Consider the following 21,073-nt stretch of genomic DNA (forward strand, 5'->3'; position numbering starts at 1 on the left):
TGTTTTCGGAATAGTTGGAGGGAGTCCAGGTTCCGCAGCGGGACAGTGAGGTCGTTCCAGAGGCCGGTGATTTTGGAGAGGAGGGATCTACCCAGTTTACCTGCGTGGAGGATGCCGTGTAGAGAGGGGAAGGATAGTTTATGTCTGTGGGCAGATCTGGTGGTAGTTGGTGTCGGGGCGAGGAAGGATAAAGGGATTAGGGGCGGAAGGATGCCGTGAATGATCTTGAAAGCCAGGCAGGAGCATTTGAAATGAATTCTGGAAAGTACTGGGAGCCAGTGAAGATTGGTAAGTAGAGGGGAGACGTGGTCATATTTGCGTTTTCAGCAAAAATCAGCTTAGCCGCAGTGTTCTGGATAAGCTGGAGTCTGCGAAGACTTTTTTTCATTAGGCCTAAGTAGATGGCGTTACAATAATCGAGTTTGGATAGGATGATGGATTGTACAAGGACGGTGAAATGCTTTTGGTGAAAATAGGATCTAACTTTCCCTCAGCATGTGGAGGCTGAAAAAACAAGATTTTGCCAGGGAATTCAGGTGATCGTTGAGGGAAAGGGAGGAGTCGATAGTGATGCCAAGGACCTTGCTTGAGAACTCAAGGTGTAGAGCAGGGCCTGTGGGTAGGGTGAAGAGGGCGGGCAGGTGAGCTAATTTTGGGCCGAGCCAGAGTAATTTTGTTTTTGATTCATTTAATTTCATCTGTACTGAGAGGGACCAGGTGTGAAGTCTCATTATGCATGATTCATATTTTTTATTATTGAATTTTGTTATATCTTTACTACTTAATAATTGGTACTCAGGTACTTTAGCTAGACTGTGAACCTTCAGGACAGGTAGGGAAATTTTATTGTAACCGCTTAAATCTGTAATATGCTTAAGCAGTATATCAAATATTAATAAAACATAAACGGTGGCTGCCGCCTTCCTACACCGACCAGTCGAGGACGCTGTGGGCTGTGAGAAGTGTTGGGGTGGGAAGCCTTCGCTTTCCACTTGCGTTCTTCTCTGTCAAGCTCTGCATCTTCCTGGATGCTGGGAGCCAGGAATCTCCAGACAGCAGCAATGGGGTTCTAACAAGTTTGTCCCAGGACTGAAAGAGCAGAGTCTGCCCGAGCGCCTGAGGAGGAATAAGGAGCCCGTGAACTGGATCCACAGCGATCGCCGCTTCTCAGAGCTGGTATGAAGGAGCTCCTGACTTTGCTTAGTAGTGGGTTATATCGCTTATAGCCAGGCTTTAATTGGTAGCCAGGTCTAAAATAATTAAGAAGTATTTTCAGAAAGCAGGGCTACTTTAAGGTTCTTCTCCAAACATGGGATTGTGTCCCTCCACTAAAGACTAGTTTGGCCAAACTTGGGAAGAGGTACAGTAACTGCTTTATATTACAAAAAACTGTGGGTACCCCTGCATTAGGGTTTGATTAGCTGCATCTCCTGTCGGTCCAGCATAGCCTGGTAGGGCAGGGAGGGAAGCGGTCTGGGTGCAGAGCCTGGCAGGGAGTGAGGGGTGCTGGGTGCAGAGCCTGGTATATATTAGTACACAATTTGGTTCAGAATGATTTTTTTTGTTTTCCTCCTCTAGGGTGCGTCTTATGATCAGGTGCGTCTTATGGAGCGAAAAATAAGGTAACCACAGAAGTTAGTTGTGAGTTAAATGGCAAAGATATGTCTAAATAAACTCCTAAATACCTCACATTGTTCTCTGGTTTAATAGACTGAGAGCACAGAAGGAGAGCAATAGTAGGGGAACTAGAAGTACCTGTAATCCAGATCCCAGTAGTTTTTTGAGGATTCAGAACAAATTTATTAGCTATAGCCCATTCATCAATCATGTCAAGACAAAGTTCTTGACATCTAATGGGGCTAGATCAAGATTGTTCAATCTTTGTGGAACAACTAATAAGATGTCATCTACATAAAAGTAATTCTTAATTTGAAATTCTTGGATCCTTGAAGCTAAAGGACTTAAAAAGATGTTAACTAATAATGTAGAAAGAAATTAACCCTATGGTACAGCACAGATAAGTTTACTGGAACAAGAAATGGAACATGAAAATATTTTAAAAGTTCTATCCGCTAAAAATGATCCAAACCATTTAATTTAAGAACAGTACCAAATAGACCTAGGGATTCTAGTTGAGATAGTAAAAGAGAATGACTATCTAAGTCAAAGGCTGCCCTGATCAAGAATGATAAAGGGCATGGAAAACCTTTCATATGCTGAGAGGCTAAAGAAGCTGGAGCTCTTTTCCCTGGAAAAGCGGAGACGTAGAGGAGACATGATAGAAACTTACAAGATCATGAAAGGTAGAGAGGGACAGATTCTTCAGACTGGTGGAGGCAACAAAATCAAGAGGGCACTCAAAAAAATTGAAGGGAGACAGATTCAGAACAAATGCTAGGAAGTTCTTCTTCACTCAGAGGGTGGTGGACACCTGGAATGCGCTTCCAGAGGAGGTAGTTGAGCAGGGTACGACTGTGGGTTTCAAAATGGGATTGGATGAGTTCCTGAAGGCAAAGGGGATTGAAGGGTATAATTAGAGGGATATTATACAGGACAAAATGTTTTAAGTAAGAGATCACTTACAGGTCATTGACCTGGGGGGCCGCTGCGGGAGCGGACTGCTGGGCATGATGGACCTATGGTCTGACTTGGCAGAGGCGATGCTTATGTTCTTATGATCAAGAAAATGTAGCAATTGTTTAATAAAGATGCTAATATTGTCTCCATAGAATGACATTTCCTAAAACCAGATTGAAAAGGATGAAGCATATTTGAATTTTCCGAATGTTGAGAAAGTTTAAGAAAGACAAGACGTTCCAGAACTTTAGAAATAAATGTTAGATTGGAAATAGGATGAAAATTAGAAGCCTGTGAAAAATCAAGTGAATACTTCTTAACAATAGGATATACTATGGCAGTTTTCCAATCAGTTGGAACAACTCCATCTGATAAGCTCTTTACAATCATATTCAAAACCAAAGGTGACAGACGCCTAGCTGCAGATATTTCAAATTTAATAGAAAGACAAGAGACAAAAATTCACACCATTAGATTTAGAAAAGAAAAACAATTAAATCAGAAGCACAAATATTTTTACTTTGTTATGAAATTTTTCTTGGTTATTAAACACTCTATAAGTGAGTTATGATAGAAAACAATAAGATCACAAAATATGTTTATATTAAGTAGCCCAAATAGTATTCCCTCTTAATAAATAAGAGAATGTATGTTTTCTTGAAAGTTGATGAGAATACCAAGATGTGCAGCATACATTTTTTTTAAATAAGCACATCAATAAAATAAAATATACCTCCTATAAATGGAAAGAGGCCAAAAGAGAAATTGAACCAAGTAAATCAAGCAGTACTATGAAAACGAATGTGACTATTTTGCAAAGTGAGGTGCCTTCTACCAGTCCAATATCAATTTTATGTTCAGATGGCAGAAATACCCCTCTCTTTTTGCTGCTGTCCGGTTTCTAATTTCTCTGTTCTTGGACACCACTGTAATTGGCTTAGCTCTTACAGTTCATTATTGAAATTCTATACCATTAAGCCAGCTGGAAACCACTTACTCATTGCTCGTGCCAGCTAGACACTATTTACAACAATGCACAAAAGGTAGAAAATAATTTACATGGAACAAGGATGAGTCAGAAACTTATAAAATTAAAAAAATATATATAACTCAATGAATAATTCACAAGAATCGACCAGTAGATGTTAAGAGATATAATGGCCATTTAGCCCACCCTTCCTACATTCTTTTTTTCTGACAGCATTTCCCAACTGTCAGTAGGATAAGCTTCTATGACAAAACACCCCCCCTCCCCCTGCAGATAGGATGAGTCAAACCTAAAAATAACTCTGCTCCTATCTGTATCCTGGGAACATCCAACAATATACGTAGTAAATAGGAGCCTCAGACACAGAATAATTATGTCTCTCTATTTTGTAAATCTTTGTTAGAAATGGTACTCCTTTTTGTCAATCTTGGGATCCCTCTGTTTGGATATAAAAATGTTAAGGTGTAGCCATAAACTTAGGAAAATTAAACACAAACAAAAAAAAGTCCACAATATAAATCAGATGGAAGAAAAAATAACTGTGCACACCTTGGGTTCAAAATGTCAAAATTATGTGTTCAATCAAACAATGCATCCACTTTACCAAAACATTACATTAGTGAAAGCTCCTTATCCTCTCACGACAACATGTGTTGTGTATGCCACGTATCATTGCTATGTGACTTATTTCATATTGATCATAAGAAAAAGTAAAATTACTTTTATCTGCTTGTAGTTCTTTTGTGCCATGGATCTATTCCCCAAATCTGCCCAGCAGTCCCATTCAACTGTGCTCAAATCTTCAACTGTTCGATTCTAGTTGTAAAGTCTCCATTGGACAGTAATAATACAAGGCAACAAAAAATTTTTTTAATCAACGTCCATTCTTGGTTTACAGTCCTAACCTTAGCTTCTTTTTGTTGTTGTTGTTCAATATATTTATTGGGTTTTAGTAAAGTACAAATATAAATAATCAAGATAAACATTATGGATACACAATCAAAAGGTATGAGATGTACATAAAACCAAGGAGTAATTATGACTCAGAAGATAAATCCAATATGAGCAGCAATAATTGAGTGTATAATATAGCAAAAATAAAGTATATATCAATGAGTATTATTGGAAGTACTACTATTACTAATATTTCTTAGAGTGCTACCAAATGTACGCAGCGCTGTACAGGGTTACAAAGGTCTTGTTAGTTATTGGTCTCTGACGAATAACAGAATCGGTGAAAAGGATCCCAAATAGTCATATGTAGATACTGAACCACTGTGTTCAGCAATATGATATTCATATGTAGCAATCTGAAATACTCGAGACCACCATTGTGATACTGTAGACTGAGCTGTAGACTTCCAGTGAAGTAGAACAGTGTTCTTCAACCTTTTGACACCTATGGACCGGCGGAAATAAAAAAAATTATTTTGTGGACCGGCACCGGTCCGTGGACTGGCGGTTGAAGAACAGTGGACCAAGTCGTGGGCCAGACCCCGCCCAAATCCACCCCAGACTCCGCCCCATAATAGTACTAATTGTAACACCATTTTTTCCATTCATTTTTCATATATACACACACATACACAATATAATCTTATTAACATATAATAGTTAACCACAAAATTAAACTACACAAAGCACACTCAACATTCATTCCTACCAAAAAACTGATAACCTCTTTGCAAATACAGGACCACAAACTAAAAGTACTAATATATACAAACAAACCCTACGCTGCAAGACTCTGCATGCAGAGAAAAAGAAACAAATGCATTTCTTCCTGAACAGTGCAAAATACAGACAGTAGATGTAAATTCTCAAAATTGACACAATTCAATCGCTAAATTTAAAACTAAAATCATTCCCCCTACCTTTGTTGTCTCCCTCCCTCCTTGCCTTCTGGCCTGCTGCCGCCTGGCCATTTTATGCCGTCCCCAGTGTTATCTTCGGGCCAGCTCCCTCTTCCTCACTGACACAGTGCACAAAGACGCGGCCCACGCCTCATCTGGAAGCACATCGCAACATCAAAGAAAAGGCTTCCGGTTCAGGCACAGGACGCGTGTAGGAGCCGCTGCCCGCGGCTTTGTGCAATGCAGCAGTGAGAAAGAGGGAGTCGGCCCAAAGATAACGCCACATCGATCGTACCGCGGCCCGGCGGCTGAAGAACACTGTCTCGGGCCCGATGCACGTGCCGGCCCTGTGGACCGGCAGGAAATTTCTGCGGACTGGCACCGGTCCACAGACCGGCAGTTGAAGAACATTGAAGTAGAACTATCTTACGAGCTGTAACAATAAGAATATCAAAACGTTTGCAATGCTCTAATGAAATAGATGTTGGTAACATTATGAAGCAAAAACAATCAAGGAAAATGTTAAAGGTATGTCCAGATGGAAAACGATGGTGGCAATATGACAAATGGACTGCCAATCCTTGGTGACAGAAGGACAGTCAAACATAAGGGACAGATTCTGTAACTGGGTGCCTAAAAAGATAGGCTCCTAAAGTTAGGCACCTATTTCATGTCAATCGCATGTGGCCATTACAGAATCATGCCTAACTAAAACTTAGGTGCCTATTAGGCACCTACAATGTAGGCCTTGGTTTCATAAGCCTATATTATAGGCCCCTAAGTACTTTAGAGAATCGCACCTAATGGCACCTAAGTCCTTCTCCGCCCCTAAATGTGCCTACTTTGGAGTTAGGCGCCTATCTTATGTAGTTTCATTCCTAAGAAGATAGGCACCTATCACACAATTATTTTTATCAAATATGAGCTTAACCTTTTCCTATCGTGTGTCCTGGATGACGGGACATTCCAAAAATGTCGTTGCCATCGTATGTCCCTTGGCATGGGACATACATTACACCTTCTACCTATCATTTGTCCCATCTATTTATTACCAAGTTGTTCGGAGTCTGAGTTGGATAATGATTTGGACTTTGATGCAGAAAATGTAGCGGGCAGTAGCGATAATTACAATTGGAACCAGCGTAACGTAAAATTTATTACCATAGGAAAAGGTTAATAAAGATCATAATTGAAGCCAATATACTAATTAATTTAGGTGCCTAACTTAGGCACCTATTTGGCACCTATCTTTAGGCACCTTTTGTAGAATTTCCCTCCAAGTATTGAAGGGCTCCAGTATGCCAGTGACAGAATCAGCATTTCACATCAGTTGATTTACGCAAATTTAGACTTTTCAAAAGGAGTTCAGAGAGCTTTGTGAACTAAATTAAATAATGATTTAAGCATAGGAGCAGAATGTACCAGTCTGTTTAATATACACCAAAAATGCTTCCACTGTGTTAGTGTGAGCTTATAACTCAGTTCCATTTCTCAAATAGATTGGATAATGGATTTTTTTTTTGGGGGGGAGGATGAATAAGCAAAAACTGCAGAATCTGCATTATACTTGGTACAGTGTTCTGATATGTTTGAAATTTAAAATTTACACATTTCTATATACAATTTCAAAAGTTGCAAATATTGCTAACAACAACCACCATCAGATAAGCCATATTTCATTTGTAATTGAGCAAAGGAAAGTGTCTCCTATCTAAGGTTAGAGGTTTGACTATCTTTATTATCAATATCTAGAACATTTCTTAAGTAGACAATACCACATATTGCCCATTTTTTCCAAGAAAATGGTTGATTCCCCATCAAAATGGTAGGGTTTCACCAAAGGGGAGTATATAATGTCAACACTGGACAATCTGACAAAGTGTCAAAATGATGCAATACTTGTAAAGTGTCTGCTATAATGGGGTTTTTTTTGCAATTAAAGCCGATAATTAGTGTGGTTGGATGATTTAAGTTTCCATTTCTAGCCACACTAGAGGGGTCAAAGAAACTGGAGGTTGAAACCAACAATAAGAATTGCATAAGTTAGTAGCCAGTGCACATTTTCTAAAATCTGGAAACCCTAGTCCATCTTCGGTCAGCTTTTTAATGTTTTCAAGGAAATTCTAAGGTATCCGAGATCCCCAAAGAAATTTACTTAAAATAGAGTTTTATCTGTTTAAAGAAGGTGGCAGGGAAGGAAAAGGGCAGCATCTGAACATACAAAACGTGAGACATTATGGTCATATAAATGGCTTCAAGACGACCCCAAATCCAACAAAAGAGCAGAAATAACCTGGTCTTCAAGCCAAATCAATCTTTAATAGCAACCATGCAGAACCCGACACAGACCATGTTTCAGCTGAAGATCCTGCTTCACGAGTCCTGTAAATTAGCCACTCTACTTATACAATGAGATGCAAAATGAAGCCAACATGGCATAGAGACGAAAACCAAATGTCAAGGTCCTGGTGTGTTTTCACTTGCATGGTTGCTATTAAAGACTGATTTGGCTTGAAGACCGGGTCCTCTCTGCTATTTTGTTGTATTTGCTTATTTTGGTACAGAGTTTGATACTTCTGTTTTGCTTGGACTTCAAGACGACCGTGCCATATAAGCCAACGAGGTGACTATGAATTAGAGAGCTCTTGAATTTTAGTGATCAGATTGCGTATATTAACATGTAAAGTGCCTTCTCATGTGGATCAAAATTTGATACCTAAGTATTTTAAATCAGTAGCACACCATTGTACTGGGAAGGATTCTAGCATAGCCTTGGTTTAATAAACATTGAGGAGCATTACTTCAATTTTATCCCAATTTACAGTGTACCCAGAAAACATGCCAAATGATTTAAGAGTTAACAAAATAGTTGGAATGGAAATTGTACCATGCATTAGATGTAAAAGGTTGCCATCAGCAAAAGCTGTAACTTTGACTACTTTTTTGTCATAAGGCATACCATGAATCATAGGATGTGAGTTAGAGTGCGTAGTAAGGGTTCTAAAACTAATTTAAACAAAAGTGGGGTAAGGGGGCATGCCTGATGCACACTTCTAAAAAGGACAAGCGAGTCAATATAACAGCCATCCACCGGCACTTTTGCCAAAGGACAAACATAGAGACTTTTCACCATATTAATAAATTCCTCTCCTAGCTGGAACTAACATAATTCCACATAGTTTAAGGCTTTTTCGGCATCTAAAGCCATCACACATAGAGAATGCGGAAGTTTATATACCAAATGCTGAATGTGACAGAAAAACCATGTATTATCTAAAGCCATTCAACCACTTACAAATCCACTTTGCGAAGGGATAATATGAAAGGGCATAGATTTTGCCAGGCATTCAGATGGAATCTTGGCATAAATCTTACAGTCGTAATTAAGTAGTGAAATTGGTCTATAATTCTTCGTGAGAAGGGGATCTCTACCTGGCTTTGGGAAAATAATTACGATGGCCTCTGTAAAACGAACCCATACTTGTTTGGCTTTCTATGAAGGAGTGGTATAACTGAAGTAGTGTGGGTGCTAATATTGTAGAATTAACCTTGTAAAATTCCCCTGTATAACCATACAATACCTGATATAATTTCCGTGAGATCAATAGGGGCATTAAGCAAAGTAATATAATCTGAATCCAATTGCAATAGAAGTTATCTTGGATAAAAAGAGACTATAGAATTTTCAGAAGGAGAAACTCAAAAAGTATAAAGTAGTTTATAGAAATCATAATATTGCTGAGTTATGTTCGCCGGTTTAACAAATATATTATCACCTGAATAAAAGCTATTAAATCTAGTAGCTGCACGTTTGCACTTCAACTAGTTAGATAACAAATGCTCTGCTCTAGTATGCCCTTCAAAGTAGCAGGAGTTGAATTTTGATAACATCAGTCCAGCTTTCTAAGAAAGAATAGTACACTTCTCTCTCTGAATATGCGGTTTCAGCATCCGCGAATTCGTTATTTGCCATTTTTTTAATCGATTTTAATTTTTTGGGCTATTTTTAAGCCCTCTGAGACTCCCCAGAACTTTACCTGGTGGTCTAGCGGGCTTTCGGGGCAGGAGCGATCTTCCTATGCTCGTGCCCCGTGCAGATCACTCATAGGAAATGGCTGCCGTGAGCTCCTGTAGTCTCTCAAGGGGAGAGTGTGTTGCAGTGGTTAAAGCTACAGCCTCAGCACCCTGGGGTTGTGGGTTCAAACCCACGCTGCTCCTTGTGACCCTGGGCAAGTCACTTAATCCCCCCATTGCCCCAGGTACATTAGATAGATTGTGAGCCCACCGGGACAGAAAGAGAAAAATGCTTTAGTACCTGAATAAACCCATGTAAACCGTTCTGAGCTCTCCTGGGAGAATGGTATAGAAAACTGAATGAATGAATAAATAAATACTAATGAGTTTTTTGTAATGCATTAGTATAAGATTCTCAGTGGCTGCTATGAAGATCTTTAGCATCCATGGAGAACCCTTTTGTGCATGCCAATAAAACTGTTTTACAGGTCTTACTGCCATGGAAAGCTTTTGAACATCTGAGCCTAAGTGATTATCACCTTTGACATTTATCTGTACTACTTACCACATTGTTATTAAGGATTAATAATATGAGGCTATAGCCTAGATACTTACCTGTAGCAGGTGATCTCTAAGAACAGCAGGCTTATATTCTCACATCTGTGTGATGTCATCCATGGATCCTGGTATTGACACTGCCAAGTGCATTGTCACTTTAAATCGTTAGGCAGTGCCCATACTGTGCACATGCTGGTGCTTTTCTGCCCGATAGCAGCTCGCGGAATTATCAGTTCAGTAACAAAGCTTAGAAACCAATTAGGGGGTGGTGGATAGGTTGTAAGAATGTAAGCCTGCTGCCTAAGGAGAACACCTGCTACATGCAAGTATCTTTGCTTTCTCCAAGAACAAGCAGGCATAATATTCTCACATGTGAGACTCCCAAGTTTCCAGGATCATGTTTCTAGAAGATGTTTAACGTTAAACATACAGAAGTCAGGCGAAACCCTATAGGATTGAGAGAAAGTTGGCTTAAGTAAAGAACTGATGTTGTAGAACTGCTTTCCCAAACCAACTCTCTCTTCTGGAACTGTGCTCTAAACAACAGTGAGAAGTAAATGTATGGACTGAGGACCAAGTAGACGCTTTGCAGATTTCTTCAACAGATGCAGAGTGAAAGTAAGCTACCAATTTAGTCATAGCTTGAACATCGTGGGCTGTCACACAGCCTTGTTGCGTCAACCCAGACTGAATATACACAAAGGAGATAGCCTGCTAGCCAAGTGGATAAGGTTCATTTACAGCAACTCCTAGCCTATCAGGATCAAAAGTGACAAAGAGCTAAAAGGATCTCTATGTGGCTTAGTGCAGTCGAAGTAGTATGCCAAAACACATTTGTAGTCTAAGGTGAGAAGGGCTGCTTTTCCTGGATGAGAATGTGACTTTAGAAAGAAAACAGGCAGAATTCTGGATGTGTTTGAAGGACTACCCTGTCATGCTAGAACCTCGTATAGGAAGGATCCGATACAAGGGCTTGAAGTTCATTCACCTGGCGTGCAGATGTAAGGGTTATAAGGAAAATCATTTTCCAAGTTAGTAGTTTAAGAGAGCAAGATGCAAGCAGCTGAAAGGGAGATTTCATGAGAGCAGTAGGAACCACATTAAAATCCCAAGCAACAGGAGACCGGTTGATAGATGTTTGTGTGGAAATGGCCTTTAATGAAATGGGCTAAGTGATGTACAGAAAGAGGCTTTTTGTCCAGGTGAGAGTGAAATGCACTCATACCACTAAGATGAACTCTAACCAAACTGGTTTTTAGACCACAATGAGAGAGAGAGATAAGGTAGTCGAGGATGGATGGAAATGATCATGAGACGTAATCCAGAGAATGCAATGCACACCAGGATGAAAATCATATCCACTTGAAGCGATAATAGCACTGAGTAGAAGGTTTCCAGATGCTTCAATGACAACAGATAAATGCTTTCTCCCTCTTGGCTGCAGTATCTGTTCGGTGAAAGGAACCATGCCCTGATCTTAACAAAGTTTAAGTATTACAGTTTTCTCTTTAAGAGGGATTGGAGGAAATACATAAAGGAACATGTCCCCTCAATGATGTAGAAAGGTGTCTGATATCACAGTGCAAACAGTCTGGAACAGATTTCTAGAAGTTTGCTGTTCTGAGGGGGAAACGAAGAGATCTATATGTCTAGCATTTCCCATCAACATAAAATAGGATGCAAGACTTGTGCGGAGAAATCGAGGTTGGAGAAGTCTGCTCAACCTGTCTGCCAACACATTCTGCTTCCCCACTAGGTAAGCCACTTTAAGAAGTATGTCATAAGCAATGGCCCAATTCCAAATCTCAATTGCCTCCAAAGGTATTAAGATCCCTTGCCTCCTTGTTTGTTCAAACAGTATATGGCAACTTGGTTGTTCATACGGACAAGTACTACCTATTGAAGAAGCGGTGCTAGAATATTTTGAGAGCATTCCATATCACTCTTAGCTCTAGGAGATTGATATGGAGTATCTGCTTGTGGCAAGACCACACTTCCTGAGTGTGGAGACCGTCTAGATGAGCTCCCCAGACAAGCATCAAAGAATCTGTGGTTAGAAGTTTTGGGTGGGGACAGGACAGGAAAGGGATACCCTAGGTAAATTTGTTGGCTAACATCCATCATTGGAGAGAGTGCTGGAAATCTGGGGTAAGTTGTACTGGAGCAGATGGAGATCCTGTGGTTTGGGACTATTGGATCGATAGGGTCCATTGTGGAATCCTGAAGACAAGCAAATGGGACCACATGAATGTTTGATGCCATCTGACTGAGAAGGCGTAACATCTCGCATACTTGAGATGTGCTTGAGAGTGGAGACTGTGACATAGGTGAATGAGATTGTTGACCCTCTCCTAGTGTTCAAGACTGCTCCTATAATCCCCAAATTTTGGGATGGCTGTGAATTTGACTTTTGGTAGTTGACAGCAAACTCTAGAAGCCTGAGGAGAAGAACTGTTGATGCAATTGCATGCTGAGCTGCTTGTGATGGTGAAGCCTTAACCAGTTATCTAAATAGGGAAACATGTAAAACCCCCCATGAGTGAAAGGTTGCCGCAACTACCACTAGGCATTTTATGAAGACACGAGGAACAGAGGATAGTCCAAAGAGCAAGACTATGTACAATATTTAGATAGATAGATAGATAGATAATTTTTATTTAGAAATTTGTATACAAGATAAAAGATACAACACTCTGAAAACAAAACACAACCTAAAAGAAAACTAAATAAGTCTGTCACGTAGTTTCTTAGCGGAGACTGAAAGAGCCCAACAAGAACAAGTCAATATTCGCCCCCCGCCCCCCACCCTCGCCCTCCTAAACACTCCAGTGTAAAAAATTCAAAAGAGCACTTCGGGCTCCATGGGACAAGCTATCCCAAACAGGAGCCCAAATAGCCCGGAATTTTCTCCAATGATCAGGGTCTTTCTCTAAAGTTGAAAGGGGATAGATTCCTTACAAATGTAAGGAAATTCTTCTTCTTCACCCAGAGAGTGGTAGAAAACTGGAGTGCTCTTCCGGAGTCTGTTATAGGGGAAAACACCCTCCAGGGTTTCAAGACAAAATTGGACAAGTTCATGCTAAACTGGTGAGATTGGACTCATTTGGAGCACTGGTCTTGACCTTGGGGCCACCCCGTGAGTGGACTGCTAGGCAGGATGGACCATTGGTCTAACCCAGCAGCAGCAATTCTTATATTTTTATGTCCAAATATTCATATTTTAACAAAGTAAATAGTTCATTTTTCCACATAGTAACAGTAAGTACCTCTGCCTGCCACCACAGTAAAATTATGCATTTCCTAGCCAATAACATAGAATTACCCTTAGACAATCCCAAAGAAGAAATTTGAGAAAAAAGGATAACATTCGCCCGCAGAGGAACTCTTCTCTGCATGATCGTCTGTAGATGAAGACCAACAAAAGACCAAAAGGTCTGCAATCTGTCACAGGACCAGAACATATGAAATAGACCACCTGGCATTGAATAGCACTTTGGACAGCTGGCATGACCCTGCAACATAAGCCCTGTAAGGGTAAATGTAAAGATGTAACAGGAATTTGTAATGCTGTTCTTGCAGAACCACAGAGCGAGTCAATCGCGGGAGATGTTTCATAAGAAGACGCAAGCCATCACTTTGAATTAGAAAGTGTCGATGTGATAGGTGAGAAACTGTTTGTTAAAAAAGAGATGACGGTATTGGGAGTATGTTTGGATAGTTGTTTGACTATGGAAAAACAAATATTGAAAACGATTTGGATAGGATATATGTAATTGCAATTGTTATATAGATTAAAACCTTTGCTACCAGCTTATGATTTCCGTAGTGTGGTGCAAGCAGTAATACTAAGTAGAGTGGATTACTGCAATTCTCTTTATTTGGGAGTTACTAAAGTGAAGATGAGGGCACTGCAGATGTTAGTTAACTCTGCAGCAAGATTGATTACTGGTGTTTCAAGAATGACTCATAGAACCCCAGGGTTGAAACAACGCACTGGTTACCTATGCAGCAGAGAGTACAGTTTAAGATTCTCTCAATCATACCGCAAATCTTATATCACGTTTCCCCAAGGGCACTAAAGGAGTTCTTTGAAATCTATCAACCCAGAAAATGTTTGAGATCTGAAAATGGTATGAAGTTGAATTTGGAGGGTAAGATGTTAGTCTCTCATGTTAAGATTGGGGCACAAATGCTGCCTGTAGCATGTGCCAAACTTTGGAATGCGCTGCCTGGTATTCTGTGATGGGAGATTGAATTTTAAGAAAATGTTGAAAACACAATTATATATGTTAATGCCTTCATGTGCTAATGTTATTTGCTGCTGAAGCCTTACCATCCTGTAAATGTTTTTATGGGATTTTGTCTTTCCATCTTGTTGGATGAATTTGAAAAAATGTTTTAATAATGATACTGTTAATGTTTTATTGTGTTTGTTCTGTCAAAACATGTTTTAGTATTTTTAATATGTATGCATGTAATATTTTGTAAACCACATAGTTTTTATGCGGTATATAAATTTTTAAATAAATCACCGGTTATTTGTTCAGAGGAGGCAAGATCTTGATTCCACGCCACTGCCACAGCATCATAGTACCAGGGAACACTAACGGCCTCTTTTACAAAGCCGCGCTAGCAGCTGCTGCGTGGCAACAGCCCCGAAGCCCTTTAAATCTCTATGGGCTTCGGGGCCATTAGCACAGCACAGCCACTAGCGCGCCTTTGCAAAAGAGGCCACAAAACTGCCCAAACTGACTTGGTGAAAGGACAAGCTGGTTCTAGGCTGTCAAGACAAAGTCAGTGTTTCCTTGACCATTCATGTACAATATTGTAGTGGATTGTGAAACTTTGAGACTATTGTTTGGGTTTTTTTACTCACTTATGAACTTGCAAGCAGTGGAGAAATTTGATTTAGTGGTAATTTTCATGTCTTCACTATTATACAAGAGGTTCTAGGATGTTCTATGTCAGTGTTTCACAACACTCATTAAGTGTACCCTTAGGAGTACGTGAGCCGCTTGTTGGGGGTACGTGCCGCCCGGATATTGCCTGCCTCCACCTAAGCTGCCTCCGGTGATCTCTCCTCCCGATTCTCCCACCTACCAACTTCCCGCCGCTGTATTTTAAAATCTTTGGGCAGCCAGAGGCGCAACGAAGCCAACCTCCTACTGTCTGCTTACGCAGAATGCTGCAGAAAGAAAACTTCCAAGGCAGGCAGATGGTGGGAGGCTGGCTTCGTTGTGCCTCCAGCTGCCCGAAGATTTTAAAATACTGCGATAGGGAGCTGGTAGGTGGGGAAATTGGGAACTGGAGAGAGGTTGGATCCAACTGAGAGGAGTGGGGACTATAGTTGGGAATAAGGGAAGGACATATGCTGCACGGACTGGGGGTTGGGAAGGGAGGGAAAGAGATGCTGTCAGTGGGTGAGGGAATAGGAAAAGAGAATTGTTGGATATAGGTGTGAAGTGAGGGAAAGACATGGTGCACATGGGGAAAGGAAGAAAGAGGAAAATTGAGCATAGACAGAGAGAGGAGAGAGATAGAGATGCTTGGGGAGAGAAGGATGAAAAGGAGAAATGTTGGATATGGTGGTGGAGAGGGAACAGAGGAACAGATTGAAGGAGATGCAAGGTGGAGGAATATTGGGCATGGTGCTGGTGGGCAGTGGTTAAAAATGATGTCTATATTTCGCACTATATTTGTCTATTTTTCTATAGTTGTTACTGAGGTGACATTGCATATTTTAAAGTCATCTGCCTTTACCTCTTTGAAAAACCCCCAAAATATAAATAATAATTATGATTTTTTTTTCTGCGTACCATGTGCTTTGTGTTTTTTTTATTTTGTGGTTACCATTATGTATTAAGATTATATTAGACTTCGCTCGAAAACACTTCGCCCCTCAAACAGCTGGTTTGACGCGGACCTCCTGACCATAAAACGAGAAGTTCGGAAACATGAAAGAATCTGGTGTAAATCAGGGACTGACTTAGACAGACTCACCTGGCGACTAAAAGTCAAAGAATACAAAAAACTGATCATCGATAAGCGCAGTAAATACTACTCCCAACTAATAAACTCCCCTTCTCTAAACAGTAAAGCACTTTTTAGACTAGTTAACTCTCTACTCGATATAGACTCTCACAAACGCCCCATCTCCGTCCTCCCGCCCTCCGCTACCACTCTAGCCGACCACTTCGCCAACAAAATCCAAACTCTTAAACTGTCTCTTATAACTCCCAGCCCCGAACCTCCACCCAACCTACCTACAACAGATACTGAAGGTTCAAGAGCCGACATGACCTGGACCTCCTTTGAAAATCCTGACTGGAATCTATTCCTCAAACTTTATTCTAAATACGCCAACTCCAACTGCCTATTAGACACCTGTCCTCCCACCATCATGAAATCCGCCCCCCCCCTCATTCAAAGCAGAACTATTCAACTGGGTATCTCTATGCCTATCCACTGGACACTTCCCGACTGAACTTGGCCACATCCTCATCTCCCCTATCCCTAAACACCCCAAGGAACCAATCTCTTCCATCACCAACTACAGACCCATCGCCAACATACCACTCTTCCAAAAACTCATGGAAGGCCTTGTCAACAACGACCTCACGAAATACCTTGACAAGTACAACATTCTTCACGACTCCCAGTCCGGTTTCAGACAAAACCATAGCACAGAAACAATCTTAACTGCCCTGACAAGTTACCTCCTCCACCTGTTCTCACTGGGCAAAAGCGCCCTGATACTCCAATTCGATCTGAGCAGTGCCTTCGACCTAGTCGACCACGACATTATGCTCTGGTGCCTTGACTCCATCGGCATCTCTGGCCAAGTAATAAACTGGTTCACAGGTTTCCTAACTAACCGTACCTACCAGGTCCATAGTAATGGAGCCTTCTCCCACCACTGGCGTAACCCTTGTGGAGTCCCACAAGGCTCTCCTCTTTCCCCCTCCCTATTCAATATTTACCTGTCCCCTCTGGCACGATCCCTAGCCAACTCAAACCTAAAATCGTTCATATATGCAGACGACATCACCATCATTATTCCCATCACCTCACTCACTCTAGAAATGGAACAACTCATCTCTTCTATCCTCACCAAGTTAGAAATATGGACCTCCAAATTCAAATTAAAACTGAACCCTGAAAAAACCAAAATTTTCCTAGCGAGTCCAAACCATAAATTAACAAACACCTCCCTCAAACTGAATGGACTAGATTACCCTATCCTACCCACCATAAAAATCCTTGGAGTCATCCTGGACCGCACTCTAACCTTCGATGACCATACCAGTGCCCAGGTGAAAAAATGTTTCTGCACCCTCTGGAAACTGCGCACCATCAAACGTTACTTCGACCACCAAGCCTTCCGACTACTCGTTCAATCTCTGGTGCTAAGCATATTAGACTACTGCAACATTATTTACCTCGGAACCTATAAAAACACCATCAAACGTCTAAGAATAGTCCAAAATGCAGCCGTCCGCCTCATTTACGATCTCAAAAAATATGACCATGTCAGCCCCTACTACACCAAACTCCACTGGCTCCCAGTTGAGGCAAGGATCATCTTTAAGTTCGCCTGCCTTTGTTTCAAAACCCTAACTGGCTCCTCCCCAATCTACCTGTCTGAGCATCTTGAAATAGCAGGCCCCTCTCGCACACGAAACACTCATTTATTCACCTTTCCCTCCCTAAAAGGCTGTCTCTATAAGAGATTCATTGATAGAACCCTAGCATTCCAAGCGGGCAAATGGAACAATTGCCTAACTGACCTCATCTCCAACTCCCCGCCTTATCACCTGTTCAGGAAGTCACTAAAAACCTTCCTCTTCGACAAATTCCGCTAACTCTGCCTTCCCTCCTTCCCTGCTCCCTCCCTACCTCGATATGACCCTCTTACCCAATCTCAGTTTTGATCTAAAGGCCCCTCAGGCCTCCATAGCATATGCCTTTTCACGGCCTTATATTCAACAACGTTGTAAATGTAACACCGTTATAATTTGTAACATCGCTGTAAATGTACAGCCTCTTCTTAGCACATGCCTTTTCACTGCCATATATGCAACATCGCTGTAATTGTAAAAACGCTGTAATATGTAACTTCACTGTAAATGTATGTAACTTCGCTGTTAATTTTCACTGCCATTTATGTAACATCGCTGTAAATGTAACAACGCTGTAAATGTAACTTCGCTGTAAATGTACAGTCTCTTCTATTGTTAACCGCATAGAACTTCCATGGTATTGCGGTATACAAGAATAAAGTTATTATTATTATTATTATTATTATTATTGTATGCATATGAAAAATGGATGGAAGAAATTGCATTACAATTAGTACTATTATTATGGGGGTGGGGTCTGGGGCAGAGCCTGGGCAGGTCTTGGGTGGGAGTACTTGGTTGATATTTGTTAAACTTAGGGCAGGGATCTAAGTCCCTCCATGAGGGCCGCAATCCAGTCGGGTTTTCAGGATTTCCCCAATGACTATGCATTGAAAGCAGTGCATGCACATAGATCTCATGCATAGTCATTGGGGAAATCCTGAAAACCCAACTGGATTGCGGCCCTCAAGGAGGGACTTTGAGACCTCTGATTTAGGGGGTACTTGGCTTGAAGAAGTTGAGAAACACTGTTCTAAGTGACCATACCCGTTTGAGTTGAGGTCCATACCACTGCCTCTATGGAGGGGGTCAAGTGATTTCATAACCAACACTGTGAACCGAGGATCCTCATTAACATTTACACTGCATCTTTATCCAGTTTATCAGGATTGTGGTGTAAACATACAAATTTGTGTACATTGCTTTATGGTAGTCTCTAAAGCAAATGTATACAAACAAGGCATTTGGGGGGTTTATTTGTTTATTTATTAATATATTCCTGTATTTTGGGTGATTTTGTTTCAAAATAAAGATTTAAAGTGACGGTGTACTTGGCAGCGTCCACATCAGGTTCTATGGATGATGTCACTTACATGTAAGAATATTATGCCTGCTTGTCCTCAGAGAAAGACTACACGGGAGGAAGAGTGACTTTATAAATACTGTTTACTGTCTCCACCAAAGTGACTGCCTCTGCTATAAATGAATTAATTGGTTCAGAACACCAGTACTGGAGTGGTCTGACTTATTAACCAAGTGGAGAGTGCAGTTTGTACAAAAAAAAAAAACTGCTTACAGACTCCCAGCAATTGTCTGTCCTGGCCCTGGTCACAAACCAAGAAATTAGCTATGTGAGCAGTCCCCTCCATATAGTCTCTGAGCAGATGCCTGCTTTTTTATTTTCTCTCTCTTATTAGGCTTTAGATTAGGACTTAATCATGCTTTCAATATAAACTGTGCTAAAATAAAGACCATCCTATGGGGTTCACAAGTTTTTTCAGCATATAAGATATATACTCCTGATTTACTAAACGTTTCTGAAACAGTATACTGGAGATCAAGTAGCAGAGCACCTACTTGGCATGTAAGGAATGAAGGATGCCAACGCCTACATTCTCCACTTAAAATGAGGGCATGATGGGAATAAGGAAGCACTGAGTGGTAGTTACCACCCTCACTGTTTGCTGGGCTGAGTGAATGGGCCACATTGGACTTTATCTGTTATCATTTACTGTGTTACTAGTATTGATTGAGGGCTGCTCTAAGCAACAGGACAATACTTTTCTAATTAACACTAATGAACATAGAAAGATGAGTAATTAGTCACAATATTTTAAAGAGAAAACTCACAGTTCAATGGCTTTATTCCACATGATGACATAGCCTGAGAGTGTGAAGGACTCCACATTTACGATATGTATATTTCCTCTTTCTGTACCCAGATATAACCATTTACTCTGGAAAGGTAGATGGCAAAAAGTTATCCTGCAAAACAGAATGTACCCAGAAATAGAAATTAGAACATTTATTTCTAAATTTTACAGCCACTTCACAAGGCAACAACAATGTGGAGGAGGAGAAGGAAAGCGTAGTGAAAGAAAACTTTGTCTGAGAGTTATCTACCGACAGCTAAATAAAGCTTCAAATATGTAGTTCAACTTTGCTAGACCATGAAATAATAAACACTGCAGTTCTATGTAGGGGTACCTATTTAGAGGCCATGACAATAAGGACTACCGTATTTTCACGTAGATAACACGCACCCGTGTAAAACGCGCACACGGGTATAGCGCGCGGGAAACCAACATATATGTTAAAAAAATTTATATACCGTGCACACCCGTATACCGCGCATGCTGCCCCGACTCTCCCGTCGCCGCCCAACTCTCCTTTTGCCCGCCCCGACTCTCCTCTGGCCACCCCGACTCTCCTCTCCACCTTGAAGTCCTGTCCCCACCCTGAAAGCCTGATGCCCCCCCCCCGACGTCCGATTCACCCCCCTGCAGGACTGCTCGCACCCCCACCCCGAAGGACCGCTCGCACGCACCCGCACCCCCACCCCGAAGGACCACTCCCACGCACTCCCACCCGCACCCGTACCCCCACCCTGAAGGACCGCTCGCACCCCCACAGCCTCCCAACCCCCCCCCCTCATCATGTAGAAGCTCCTACCGGTGTCCTGCTGCTTCCTCTTGGCGGTCCCAGCCCTTCTGTGAGCCCTGCGTCTGCACTGCTTCGTCTTCCGGTGGTCCCGCCCTTTCTCTGACATCAGATGTCAGAGAAAGGGCGGGACCGCCGGAAGACGAAGCAGCGCAGACGCAGGGCTCACAGAAGGGCCGGGACCGCCAAGAGGAAGCAGCAGGACACCGGTAGGAGCTTCTACATGATGAGGATGGGGGAGTCAGGAGGCTGTGGGGGTGCGAGCGGTCCTTCGGGGTGGGGGTGCGGGTGCTGCGGGGGGGGGGGGTGAATCGGACGTCGGGGGGGGAACTATGTAAAAAAAAATTTGTAAAACGCGCACACGCGTATAACATGCAAGGTTATGCACGGTTTGTAAAAACATGTATAACGCGCACGTTATATGCGTGAAAATACAGTAGTTATCTTTATAGAATACTAGCATAATATATGCGAGTATGTGGATAGTTGAAAGCAATTACGTCAGATGTTCTGCCTATGTAAAT

General features: G+C 41.5%; 1 protein-coding gene across 11 annotated transcripts in view; it reads right to left on the reverse strand.

The window, feature by feature from the left end:
* The window catches only part of STXBP5 (syntaxin binding protein 5), a 904,657-nt gene that overhangs the window by 602,170 nt on the left and 281,414 nt on the right, over positions 1-21,073 (reverse strand). For all 11 annotated transcript variants that reach the window (XM_033939585.1, XM_033939588.1, XM_033939587.1 and 8 more), the window contains exon 5: positions 19,740-19,874. In XM_033939585.1, the coding sequence (XP_033795476.1) occupies positions 19,740-19,874 (135 nt within the window). The remainder of the gene's footprint in view (positions 1-19,739; positions 19,875-21,073) is intronic.

This window comes from Geotrypetes seraphini, chromosome 3 (genome assembly GCF_902459505.1).
Source record: "Geotrypetes seraphini chromosome 3, aGeoSer1.1, whole genome shotgun sequence".
NCBI classification, from domain to species: domain Eukaryota; kingdom Metazoa; phylum Chordata; class Amphibia; order Gymnophiona; family Dermophiidae; genus Geotrypetes; species Geotrypetes seraphini.